Here is a 13846-nt window from a genome sequence, read left to right as displayed (position 1 = left end):
ATGGAGTGGCCAGCCCAATCCCCAGACCTTAATCCAATAGAAAACTTGTGGCCTGACAATAAAAATGCTGTTTCTGAGGCAAAACCAAGAAATGCAGAGGAATTGTGGCGTGTAGTACAATTGTCACAGATGTGAAGCAGTTCTTAGAAACCATGGTTATACAACTAAATATTAGTTTAGAGATGCACAAGAAAGAATAACCTTCACACATTTTTGTTTAAACAGTAAATTTATCACTTTGTAAAGATGAATAATGACACTGCTATTTTTTTTAACAAACTAATATTTGTTTTTCTTCACTTTCTGTAAACCAATAATCCATTAGACACATTTTTCTTCATGTTGTGATTCAGAATAGAATGTGCAGGGTGTCCAATGCATGTGTGTGATTTAAATGAAAAATTATTATATGGATATAGAGCTTTACTTACTTTTTTCAACACACTGCTATTATTTTGAACACAACTGAACACAATTATTAGAGATTAAAGAGTTATCCAAATTCACACTTACAAGATGGTTCTAACTGTTTGAGTCATGCCTCAACCCAAAGGGAATTCTAAGGACTGAATACCATATTCCCATTTTGACACTCAATTCATTCCTTTCCTCCCCCAGACACTCATGTTTTCCCTCAGATCCCAGCATATATGGCAGACATTTTTTCCTGGATGACAGCTCCTCAACTGAAATTTAATCTCAGCGAAACTGAACAGCTGGTCATTCCAGATAATCCCCCTGCCAGGATCTTATGATCTCCCTGGACACCCTATAGATTACTCCTTCAGTCACTGCCCGCATCCTTGGGGTAACCCTGGACAGTCAAGTGTTCTTTTCCCCCTTTAATTGCTAACCTTACATATGCTTGTCAATAACATCAGAAGAATTTGTCGATTTCTCTCCACACAGGCCACTCAGGTGCTTGTGCTGTGCTGAATTTAAGACTGGACTACTGCAACTCACTTATGGCATGTCTCCCTCTGTTTGTCTTTTCTAGCTGATTCAGTACAGGGCTGCAGGACTTATTTTCAACCTTCCCACTTCTCTGCTCCTGCCACTGGCTTCCCGTAGGTGTCCAAATTACATTAAAAACACTGATGCTTGTCTACAAAGCCAAGATCTACCCTGCACCCACTTACCTCAAAGAACTTATTATTCCCCACACTGCTCAACTGGGGGTGACTTAATTCCCTTTCCAACAGGGTTTTAATGATAAGTTAGAAACCTAGAGAACCTGTGTAAGGATATATTTATTGATGGAGATTTCAAAGTACTTACAATATTAAATACCTGCTGAACTTTGGTACTTTGCCACGGCAGTACCCAATCTTTACAATAGTATTTACCAAAATATTGTGTACAGTATAAACCTTTGGCGGGTACCATACTAGTAAGTGTTCCATAGAGACATACTATGGTACATGTTATAACTATGTACCATAGAACCATTAGCAAATAAATACCACAGGAGTACTGTATATACAGGTGAAACCAAATATTTACATAAACTTAAAAAAAAAAAACACCAAAACCTTTTTTTTTACTGTCAAATATTAAATCAAAATAAAGTTTTTTTGGTTTAGATCAATAAATATTAACATATTTTTATGCATTTGTTAAATGTCAATTGAGCAAGAGAGAATTTTTATGCATTTTTTTATCACTTTCATCAAAGTCAGAAATATACATAGTATATGTTTATGTCTTTAAACAAAAACAAAAAAAACTCCAGATGATTCCATTCTAAACTTAAGAAGCTTTTGATAGGTTAATTGATTCCATTTGAGTTAATTAGTGGCAAACCTGTGGATGCATAAAGTATTGTGCCAAAGCACACCTCAAACACAGAGCCTCTTTCTTTGACATTATGGGAGGATTAAGAGAAATCACCCAAGACATCAGAAAAAGAACACAATTGTTGCTCATCCTTAAGTGCAATTTCCAGATGCCTGAGCATTCATCCATTCAGACAATAATACGCAAAAATAAAAAAAACATGGGAATGTACAACCATCATACCGCTCAGGAAGAAGACGGATTCTGAGTCCCAGAGAGGAACGTTTTTTGGTGCAAAATGTGCTTATCAACCCCAGGACAACAGCAAAAGACCTTGTGAAGACGCTGGCTAAAACTGGTAGGACAGTGTCATTATCCACAGAAAAACTAGTACTTTAACACCATGAGATGAAAGTTGCTCTGGGAGAAGAAAGCCATTACTTTAAAACCACCATAAAAAATCCAGACTATAGTTTGCAACTGCGCATGGGGGCAGAATTCTTATTTTCTGGAGACACGGTATGTGGTCTGACAAAACAAAATAATACAAACAAATGAAAGTATATTTGGAGGGAAAAGGGCGAAACTTTCAGGCCTCAGAGCACCATCCCAACTGTGAAGTATTCTGTATGGGTGGTAGTATAATGTTGTGGGGCTGCTTTGCTGCAGAAGGGACTGGTGCACTTCACAAAAAATAGATGGCATCAAGAAAAAAGAAACTTCTGTGGATATGTTGATGCGACATCTGAAGACATCAGCCAGAAAGTTGGGTGCAAATGGGTCTTCCAAATGGACAATGACCCCAAGCATACCTCCAAATTAGTTACAAAGTGGCTTAAGGAAAACAAAGTCAAGGTATTGAAGGGGCCATCACAAAGCCCTGATCTCAATCCCATAAAAAATTTGTGAGCACCACTGAAAAGGCGAGTGCGAGCAAGAAGGCCTACAAACCTGACCCAGTTACACCAGTTCTGTCAAGAGGAGTGGGCCGAAATTCCAGTAAACTATTGAGGAAACCTTGTGGAAGGATACCTGAAGCGTTTGGTCGAAGTGAAACAGTTTCAGAGCAATTCTACCAAATACTAAGGAAGTGTATGTAAACTTTTTTGACTGATATAAGTAATAATAATAAATGAAATCCATAAAAGTCTCCCTCACTTAATTCTAACATTTAACAAATGCAAAAAATATAATAATTAATATTTATTAATCTTAAACAGAGAAAGTTTACTCTGATTTAATGTTTGACAGTAAAGAAAAAAAGTTTTTGTGTTTTTTATTTTTATAAAATGTATATAAATATCTGGTTTTAGATATTAAACTAATAATCTTGCACATTAATCGATAATCTTGATATTTTCATTCAATTTCATTTCTTAGTTACTTACTTAATATACTGTAGGAGAAAAAATGCCATATTTACCAATATAAAAAAATATTTTGTTAGTTTTTATTTTTTTACATTTCATACTGATCCAAACCATTTAAACCATTTTCTCTGAATCATTAACCAGCATTAGCTTAACAAAAATTTAGAAATTAACCCAAATTAATGTGATATCCCAAATGATTATTCCTTCACGATGCATACTATAACAAGGAAAGGTAAAAATAGTTTACTGTATATAGTAATGGAGGGTACATTATACACAGTATATGTGTATACCACCGTATCTGCCCTTCCATACCATTAGTGTGTACTTGTTGTTAGCGCGAGCTGCTAGGTGTAGTGCTGTCATGCCGTCTTTCGCTCTGTAGTCCAGATGAGCTCCTCCGTTCTTCAGCACTTTAATGATGTCGGCCATGTTCTCCAGACGTGCTGCAGACGTCAGTGGTGTCTCTGTGCAGAGATCACACACACACAGACACACACTGGATCAGTGTGCTAGGACAACTTACCAATGATTTTACACTTTTCTTGTATGAAACCAACACATTGTCATTCATTCATTATTAATTTAACATAGCTGATATTCTAAAGTGGAATAAGTGAAAATATAAAGAGAAACCTTTAATACAAATTTTTAACTCTTGTCACCTCTGTTAATTACTGCCATAAAAACTGCCACTCTGCCAGTCAAGGTTAATTATAGCGGAGCCTGAGTGCCGAAGGCATCACAGCCATGCTTAAATATTGCTTAAATGGCTTTTCTGTTTACTGGTATATAATCAATGATCAATGTTAATGTGTTAAAGATATGTGGTGTTAATATTATGGCTGATCTGTGTATAAGGTTATAGTTCCTCCTAGTGGTCACCTATGAGCACCTTTCAAGAATGTCTTGTTCCTCAGACACTATCTAGGTACATATTATACACCATCACTGGTTATTAGAGTGTAAAGTTAATTTACTGTTAGTTACAGAACTAACTGCGGCTCTAAGAAGGTCATATACTGCATAATTCCCAGGGTTCTTTGCAATTCAAAACCTGAGCTGGTTTGAAAAAAATGTTTTGAAAAATAATTGTTGTATGACAGGAGGATTCTTTATGAATGCTGCACAATGCATCACTAGAGTAACCAAAGTAACACACATGGATTAGGTTAAGCATAACAACTTGTAATTTGCGTAAGTACTTGTCAGATCCATGCTGTTACAGAAAATCAAGCAACACCCTTTAATCAATCAGAACAGTGCAACTGTGTAACAGGAAGTAGCTTTTTTTCTTTAGCCCTTTATAGTAAATAAAATAATACTGTTTATTCTGTGTGTGTTTTATGGTGGAAGGGGTGTACCTCCTGTTTCTGGATCGTGATAGTTCGGGTCAAGGCCTTTATCCAACATTTTAGATATTTTCTCTAACTGGTGATTTTGTATGTATTCCATGAACTTCCTCAGATTGGCCTAGAGAGAGAGAGAGAGAGAGAAAGATAGAGTGAGAGAGTGAAAGCGTGAGAGAGACTTTCCCTGTATTTTTCGGGTCAGTTATAAATAGGTAGCAGCACACGTCCCTATACACATTAAAAATCAGTGAGAAAGAGGAGAAGTAAAGGGAAGGAGATGAAGGTCACATATGAGTTATATGAAAACGTGAAATCTATAAAATCACTGCCCAGAGTATTAGGAACACCTGTGAACCTGCACATTCATGCAGTTAACTAACCACCCAATTGTCCAGCAAAACACTAAGCAAATCAAATTCAACAGCATAAGACACCCAACAGAAAAGTGCAATCTCAAAGTGACTTGTTTGTGGCATGAATATTGTTACTAGATTTGAGTGTTTCAGAAACTCCTGCTCTGCTGATATTTTCACACAATAGTCTCGAGAGATTATATAGAATGGTGAAAACGCTACAACCTCAGGAGACCACTTCAGGTTCCACTCCTGTCATTCAAGAAGAGGAATCTGGGGTAATCATGGTCACAGACTCACCCAAACTGCACAGTTGAAGATTAGAAAACAAATCGCTGGGTCTTTTTCCAGTCTTCAATTGTCCAGTTTATGTGCCCATAATAGCCTTAGGTTCTTATACTTGGCCGACAGGAATCTGGTCCTGTCTTGTCCTTGACCTGACCTGGTGTTCTGCTGTTTTAAGATGCTTTTCTGCCTAATAATTTATTATATATTATTTTCATGTTTCAGTAATTACCATGTGCAAATTTCTGCATACAGCAAGTTTGGAGGTAGCACAGTAACTTGCACCTCCAAGGGCTGGGTTCGATTCCCAGTCAGGTTCGATTCCCGCCTCTGTGTGTATGGAGGTTGCATGTTTTCCCTGTGCTTGATGGGTTTCCACTGGGTACTCAGTTTCCTCCCTTAAATTGGCCTTAGTGTGTAAATAAGTGTGTGTATTTTCCCACTGCAAACAGTATGGCTATATGTAATGTAAAAAAAAAAAAAAAAGAAGAAGAAAAAGAGAAAATTTCCCAGTGCTGATCCTATGCCCAGTGGTATGTCACACTTTCATGGAATTTGGAATTATGGCCAACTGCTTGGACTCCCACTGCTTCAATAGGACCCTAAACTGAGATAAATCCTAAGAGTACAATTTGGCATTAATATTGCATTGCATAATCTTACTAGACACAACTAGCAGGCTGTTTGTGTATGGGTTTCTGCAGATGGCAAAAAAGGCTTCTTGAAATGCAGGCATGGCTACAGGAGTAAAATTGTTTTAAATTGCCATCAAGTATGTAGTCGTACCAGCTTACCTTAGTATGTAATTTGGCTATTTGCTTCTCATCTACATTGGGTTGTTTGTACACTCTGCTTTTATATCGAAACTGTAAAATAGACAAGAGATCGTGACAGTTGTTTAGAAAATATTAACATACAGTCCAAACATCAGTCTGTGCAACCAATTAATTTTGTAGGATTGAATTATGATGCTAAAAAATTAAGACTCAACTGTGAGTCGCCATTCATAATGGTTGCATAGTGGGCATGTGCCGTTGTATTGACTGTTTCAGTCTATGTCTATGATGTAAAGCCTATTAAAGTTTTACTGTATATTAATATACAGCAATTTCTTCTTAGTATGTTGTTAAAATCTTCCCTACATTCTATACGAAGCTGTTATTCTTGTTAATTATGTTATGTTTTTATAATAATATTAGATGTTCATTGCTAAATAACAAATTTTAGATTATTTTTTATTCAGTTTATTAAACATATATTCGTTTATGCTTAGGAATGCACATTTGGCACATTCTGAAGACATTGGGTGTAAAAATTTGAATTGAATATATGCACTGAAAATAGAACAAAAAAGTGTCCAAATATTTATTGCCTCTCACTGAACATGGTTATGTTATATCAGTATAAAAAGGCTGAACTTTAACCTTTTACCTCCAAAGTTGGCATGCTTTTGCTAGATGGTTGTGGATATTCACTAAGCAAACGTTCTTCATCCAAGAACTTTCCATCGCGGCCATTACTCGCCGGCTGATAGAGGCCATAATTCAGGACGTCCTTCAAGCTCTGACTCAAAGTACAAAGGATCTGCTGCTTCACTGTCCAGACTGTTAAGTTCACATCAAACCTCATGCATTTCTGTTTGGAAAGATAAAAATTTCATTTTTATTTCCTTTTCTATAATTTCCTGAAGAATAATAATTTCTTAATTAAAAAAAAAAAAAAAAAACTACAGTCACTGGGAAAAGAAAGTGCACACTCCTTAAATAAAGCTTTAATTTATAATTAAGTAAATAATAGTTGTGCAGTTCTAAAAACAACAACACACAAAATATTACAATATGTAGGGGTTTTTTGTTTGTAAACATTCAGAAATTAGTTGAAGAAAAGTATAGCCTCTTTTATTGACCCCTTAAAGTTAGGCATAGAAGAATGCTACTTGTAATCATTTTACATAATAATTATTTATTTTAATAATGAACTAAAGTCATTTAGTCACAATATTACACGGTATTTCTATATATAATTTATTTACAATTTAATTTTTTTTTAACAGTTTTGCGTTCATTTGTGTTCGTGTACGCAGGGCACCGGACAAGGAAGTGTCTACGTAGGCACGTAAATTTTTAAATAGCAGTGATTTGAGGCTGGACTTTAATTGGATTTTATTCAAATCATCCTTGGGGCGCAGCACTGTGCGCCTCAAACCCTCCCATTTTTTTTCCTAGCAAATAAATATTGTTTTTAAATATTTGGGCTCATGTGATTGGACCATTCTCAACGAGTCTTATTAACAGTCAGCAGATTGTTAGTTAATGTATTGAATATTGATTGAATAGTAAAAAGCCAGCTAAATATGAGAGGAAATTCTGTAATTTCTTTGCTTAAACACCCCTTCGCATGGCGATCGGATAAAGAAAGAAAACATGTTAAAAAGCTTGGACCAGATCGAATTAAGCTGCAATTAAGTGATCGTGGCTGAGCTTACACTCGGTGCTTTTCCAGCACTTTTTACGGCAAGCGGAGCTGGTTGACTGGATGCAATGTGAGTCATGCCTTTATTTTATACTAGTGGTAATGATGCTTAATCACCTGATAAATAAATAATTTTTTTTTGTTTGGGCGAGGGTGTCCTACCAAATTCAGCAGCTCTCTGTAAGTAAATTAAAAGTGTATGTTTGTGACTGCACATGAACAAGTCTGGCTTACAGGGAGAAACCTCGTATTTTTAAAAACAATACAGCTGGATCCTTTCTTACGATTGAGACTTTTTCCCAACCACAAACACACTGTACAGTATGTCAGAAAAATCATGTTAAAACGGTCAGATCAAAACTGCTTTTAATTACATACACCTACTTACTCAACATTATAGCATAAATTATCCTACCTTAGACATGTTCAAAGCAATTCCATTACATTAGGTGATAGGTGGGAAAATCATTCAACACAAAGCATTTTCAATAATAAAGTGTTGAATATGTTATGTGTTATATTAAATTCTATGAAATTTGTGACAATCTGAATGGTTTTATGGTGTAACACCCTTATTTTTGGGAATGTCAAGGAAGACTAAGTAAGATATGCAAATAAGTAAACTTATCATAAAAAGACATTTCTTTTTCCTCTGATGAGAGAGAAATTAAAAAACACTGGCAACTAAAAAGATGGAATGCTGACCATGCTGTACTGTAGATTATTGGTTTCAATTGTAATAAAATGGCTAAACTGGAGCTGCAGCTCTCTGCTTCTGCTTAGCATCCAGATAGTATCCCCTCTTTTTATCCTATGTGATTTTGTTAAGAAAAATTAATAAAAATCATAAGGAATATGGCAAATACAACCTCAGATGAACAGTAACATATAACTTTTTTTTACTGTGCAATTATTTATTTGAAAAATGAAGCCAAAAAGAAAAAAAGGATGCTGTTGGGCAAAATTAAATACCCCCATGATTACCTTGTAGATCCATCGTTAGTAACAATAGCTTGAAGTAATCATTTCTTGCATGACTTTATCAGTCTCTCACCTTGTTGTAGATGAATTTTGGCCCATTACTCTTTACAACATTGCTTCAGTTCATTGGGGTATACAAAGCTCTTTTAAGGTCCTGCCACAGCATTTTAATTAAATTGAGGTCTGTACTTTGACTAGTCCATTCCAAACCCTTATTATTATTGTTTTCAGCCATTCTGATTTATTAGTGTGCTTTGGATCATTGTCCTGTTGCATCACTCAAGGTGAAGGTGTGGGAGAGATGGCCTCACATTTTTTTCTAGAATACTCAGGTATACAGAGGAGTTTGTGGTTGACTCAATGACTGCAAGGTGCCCATGTTCTATGCCTGCAAAACAAGTCCAAATCATCAACCCCAACTGCCATGCTTAATTTTTAAACAGAAGACAAGTTCTCTTGGCAACTCCAAAAAAACATACTTCTTCTGTCTTCTTCCAACTGTGCTCTCACAAAGTTTAACATTTTACAGGCATGTAGGGTCTAAGGTATTTTGGAAATAGTTTTATAATCACTTTCAGATTGATGTGCAGCAACAGTTGCTTCACTAAGACCTTGTGACTAAGTGTTTTAACGTTGCTTATGTCAACATTAAAACACACCTCAACGCTACTGAACTCCCAAAACATCTGCTTTTATGGAGGTCTGCATACCTGCTGATGATCGGTTAATCTCATTAGCATTAGGATTAGCAGTTCTGAAAAAATATCCTTCAGACTAATAGGACCAAACTATATATCCAGCATGTTTGGAGAAAACTAAACACAGTGAATCATCAGCAGAGGATTTCAGCTTGTTCTAAAGTTCCTGTAAAATTTGTAGTCTTTGACACAACTATGAAATGCATTTTAAATCAGAGAGAAGGTATTAAAGAAGAACACAATGGGTCAAGCCACAGTCCAGACCTCAGTGGGTGTGTTTAGGTGTTGGTGAATTACCAACTTTGCTGAACACTGGCTCTCCAGGACTGAAGTTAAAAAGCTCTTAAATCATCGAGCTTAAACAATGTTAAAAATGTGAAAAAAAAGGGCCAAAATTACTGATTAACTCACAAGACCTATTAACTTATACATGTATCATAAACCTGAAACTGTTTTTAAAGGTACATTTTGCTTGATTATAGGGTGGATTATATATCTATTTACTATTGTTGGTTTCTGAATGTTGGTTTGCTGTTTGTGAAAAACTATTGTTATTTTGTTATCACTCGAAATTCATGTTTATTAAAGTTAATGAGGACCACACATTTGTTATTTAAGCAACAATACATTATATCACTTTTATAACCCCAACCAAGCATTGGGTACATAAGTAAACATAACATTTTCTAAATCCCTTTTGATTAATCTTAGGAAATATTCCAATATTTTGAGATACTGGAATTTTGATGTAAGCTGTATTAAACAAAATAATTTTTTTTTTAAATATATCACTTTCCATGTAATGAATTGAGTGCCAAGGCTTGGCTTTGCAGGATCTCTTGAGGTGTGCTATGATGTCTGGCAACAGGAAATTGGCAGCTGATCTTTTGCGTGATGTAGGCTGTGGGTGAGGTCTCCATAGATCGTTCTTGTTTTTCTGGTGCATGGCATGAGCATTTTATTGGATTGAGGTCTAAGGAATTTGGTAGGTCTGGGAGCTCGGCAGCTTTGGGTTCTTTGCGTGGTCGACTGTGGTGTTCTGGTGCCTTTCTGTCATGACTTTTATTTGTGCTGCATTGGCTTTTCTATGGGATAGGACCAGACGGGCTCACCTTTCATCTTTGCAGGCCCACGATCCTGTCACCAGTTTCCTTGGGGATAATTGATAATCAATGATAAACTGTTAATCCTTGTTGCTAGTGTTATGGCTGACCGTGGTATGTATATTTTTGGGAGGCCAGCATTTCATAAGTGAAGCAAGCAGACAGATCATGACTCTAGTCTATGGAGAAGGCTTTGATAATATCCAAGTAGTAGTGATTAAATAAAGAAATTAAAGGTAGTTTTTATTCCTATAACTGTTTTTTGTTATTCTGCACAATTGAAAAGTCCCAATTCTACTTAAACACCCCTAATATATATGGTGTAGCTGGCTGTGAATATCAGTTTCCTATTGTGTTATCAAAGCAGTATAGAGTCTGCTGACTTCATACTATCACTTTGTTATTATTCTCGTTCTCTGACCCACCCAGTACCTTAATGAAGTTTCCTCAGGTGACTTTGAACCTAATTGTGTTATATTAACTTTACTTTCTCTCCCTCAGGAACTTCTACACTTGCCGGTACAAGGTCTTTGTTTCTGGCTGTTGACAGGATCAATGCACGGGCCTCTCACTGTTTGTGTGTTAATATAATTGCTAATGTTGTTACTAAAGCTGTACATGTGTCTCCTGACATTTTACTGGGTTCTGTCATTGCATCTTGTCCTGATGCACAGCATGCACAATCATCATTGTTGCTGAGGAGCCATGGGTATGGAGTTGGAACAAAAGGAAGGAGATACTGCATGTACAGTAGGTGTGTAGAATGTCTGGCCAGTAAGAACAGCACAGATACATCAGCATCAGCTGTCATAACAGCTTTACCTACAGGTTTGTTGATACATCTAGAGATTCATTACACAGGAAATATGGACCATTAGCTGCTGGTTGCATCACATATGTACATTAATGTAGATTCCCCCCCCCCCCTTTTTTTTTTTTACATGAGGAAATGAAGGTCATTTGAAGGAACCATACTTGGGAACCAAGGAAGGAACCATGCATGTTTAGGAGTTGAAGATATGGTTGTGCCATTGAAGAGAAATTCATTTTTAGCATTTTGTCTTAACCACCAAATTTATATGCATGAACAGAAAAATTCCCAGGGTTGATTTTGATTTTGAACTCCATTGGTCCAACTAGACCTATATAATCACTTTAGGGCGTTAATTCAGCACTAGAGATTTTGCTGTTTGTTAATGTTTGACTGTTAAAAAGTTATGCAAAGTGTGACATCATCATGTGATTTTACAGCTTGGCAGGCAGTAAAAATTTTTTTTACATTCAACCAAAGGATCTATTTTGTTCTATTAAAAACTATAATTTATATATAAAAAAAACAACAAAATAATATTCACATAGACAATGCACACAGATACATATTGTTTACACTGAAAGCATTTGTATTTCACACACACACACACACACACACACACACACACACACACACACACACACACACACACACACTCACCGTCTGCTGGAGATCGGGAATAATGACCCTAATGACAACTGTGTTGCTCTGAGTGTCCTCCATGAAGCTCAGCGGCCCCTCAGTCGGGACTCTTATAGTCTCATAAATGGTGTCCTCTTTAGAGCTCCCGGACATGGACTCATCAGAATAATCAGAAAAGCTCTGAGCCATTTCATCCTCACTGGATGTAGGACTCCGTGGCATAGTATAGGATACACACTGAGTAACCTGCAGAAACACACACATGCACATTTTTTTAGCACTTCCAACAATATTTACATCAATCTTTTTTTATCCACTGGTTTTAAATAATTCACAAGTAAAGGCAATCACGACAAACTATAGGGTAGAAGGTTAGAAACAAAAGCATGGTTTATAACTTGTTCATCATTTGCATGAAAATGAAAGCCATAAAGCCGGATTAGATCTGCTCTTTAGTGTGAGTGTGTCAGGGTGCTGGTTAGAATAATTAACATACATAATAAGTTATGAAGAGATTTGCAATGATTAAGGCTTGACAGAGTCATGCAAAAACATCTTAATGAAAAGTGAATGCACATGATTAGAGATGTGAATGTGCTTACTGGCACTGATCCACATGGATCCACTTTGATAGGCGTCTATTCAGTGAAGAAGTGGATGAAACAATTTATATTTATAAAGACAATGTACTCTTGTAACTCATAGCAATTTGCAGTTGTATTTAAGGATTTAAAAGCTGACGATGATATAAAGTTTTTACTGTTGATTTGTGTTTTATACATGTACATACGATTAATTGTGTCTGAATCTAACAATACATGACAGTAAAAGCTTTGAAGGGGGCGTATATTTACCGGAAGTCTGCTGTGGGAGCATTGTGCATCAGGAAAAAGCTACAAGCATAGTCATTGTGTGTGTGTGTGTGTTGTGCTTGCTCATCTCTGTGACTCATAAGTCTGGCCAAAGGTTAGAGCTCACTGTCTGACATTCTCTTTTAGGTTAACCTGGCAATGACTGGCTCGGTCGTCATGGTGCTGGAGTCACAGTGGAGTTTATAGACAGTTTGTGAATGGTCTGTGAGGTACACCAGACCTATTAAAAGATTTATTTCATCGAGCAAGGCTGGGGATAAAGAGGAGACTTCATGTGGACTAAGTATGTGTTTAAAGTAGGGCATTTTGGTTCACTTTCAGCTTTGCAGCAATAAGTATCACACTTTCGGTAATCCTCCATGACTGCCAGCTGTTATGCAGTCAGCAACAGGTGCCATATTAAATCATTAATAGCATCACTATTTTTTTCATTCTGACTTATTAAAGATAAAATATAAACTCAGGTATTTTAATAGGAAGTCTTGTTCTCTGCTATTCTTTTATTTAGTCCATACACCATAACCATTGTATTGTTGTGGCCGATACCTACTGCAGAAGTCGACTGCATTATTATACTGTTATTATACAATACCTGGCCCCAAAAAAGTCATTGTTATAGAAAGAGTCAAATTATTGGCTTGCATCAAACAAGGAAAGCATTACAGTGACTGGAATTGAGTTAAAAAGTGTTCAACAAATTCTGTAAGGATAATGCTGTCCTAAAAAACTGATGCTGATAAAATTGTCAACTTCACTTGACAGTGTGAGCAGAGTGATCAGAGAGCATTAGGACACTTACAGTAGAAATCACAGCTATATTTAGCATGTGATGAGAATATAATAATAATAATGTGATAATAATATGGCCAAAAGAATACCACTTTTTATTAAGCTTCGGTAAGGAGTCCATTGCTACAGATTAGAAGCAGTGCATCCATCATGCATAGTGCCCACTGTACAATTCTAGACTCAGAAAAGTTATGAGGCAATAAAATAAAGCCGGCTAATAACCTATGTACTAATTGAGCAGGTTATATTATATCTTTCATTTTTTTTTTTTCTTGTGAAGCTGCTTTGGGACAATGACCATTGTTAAAAGCGCTATATAAATAAAATTGAATTGAATTG

The 13846-nt window shown here is 36.2% G+C and overlaps 1 protein-coding gene across 1 annotated transcript in view; it reads right to left on the bottom strand.

Annotated features, from left to right (window-relative positions):
- Window positions 1-12074, bottom strand: part of LOC128527831 (SH3 and multiple ankyrin repeat domains protein 2-like) — a 90006-nt gene extending 77932 nt beyond the window's left edge. The window contains exons 1-5 of the mRNA XM_053500441.1: window positions 11865-12074; window positions 6571-6774; window positions 5934-6005; window positions 4514-4622; window positions 3465-3616 (exon numbers count right to left, since the gene is read on the bottom strand). Coding sequence (XP_053356416.1) covers window positions 3465-3616; window positions 4514-4622; window positions 5934-6005; window positions 6571-6774; window positions 11865-12068 — 741 coding nt within the window. The 5' untranslated portion in view covers window positions 12069-12074. The remainder of the gene's footprint in view (window positions 1-3464; window positions 3617-4513; window positions 4623-5933; window positions 6006-6570; window positions 6775-11864) is intronic.
- Window positions 12075-13846: the final 1772 nt, after the last annotated feature.

Source organism: Clarias gariepinus, chromosome 7 (genome assembly GCF_024256425.1).
Source record: "Clarias gariepinus isolate MV-2021 ecotype Netherlands chromosome 7, CGAR_prim_01v2, whole genome shotgun sequence".
Classification (NCBI taxonomy): Eukaryota; Metazoa; Chordata; class Actinopteri; order Siluriformes; family Clariidae; genus Clarias; species Clarias gariepinus.
This window is presented reverse-complemented; position numbering and strand designations above follow the sequence as displayed.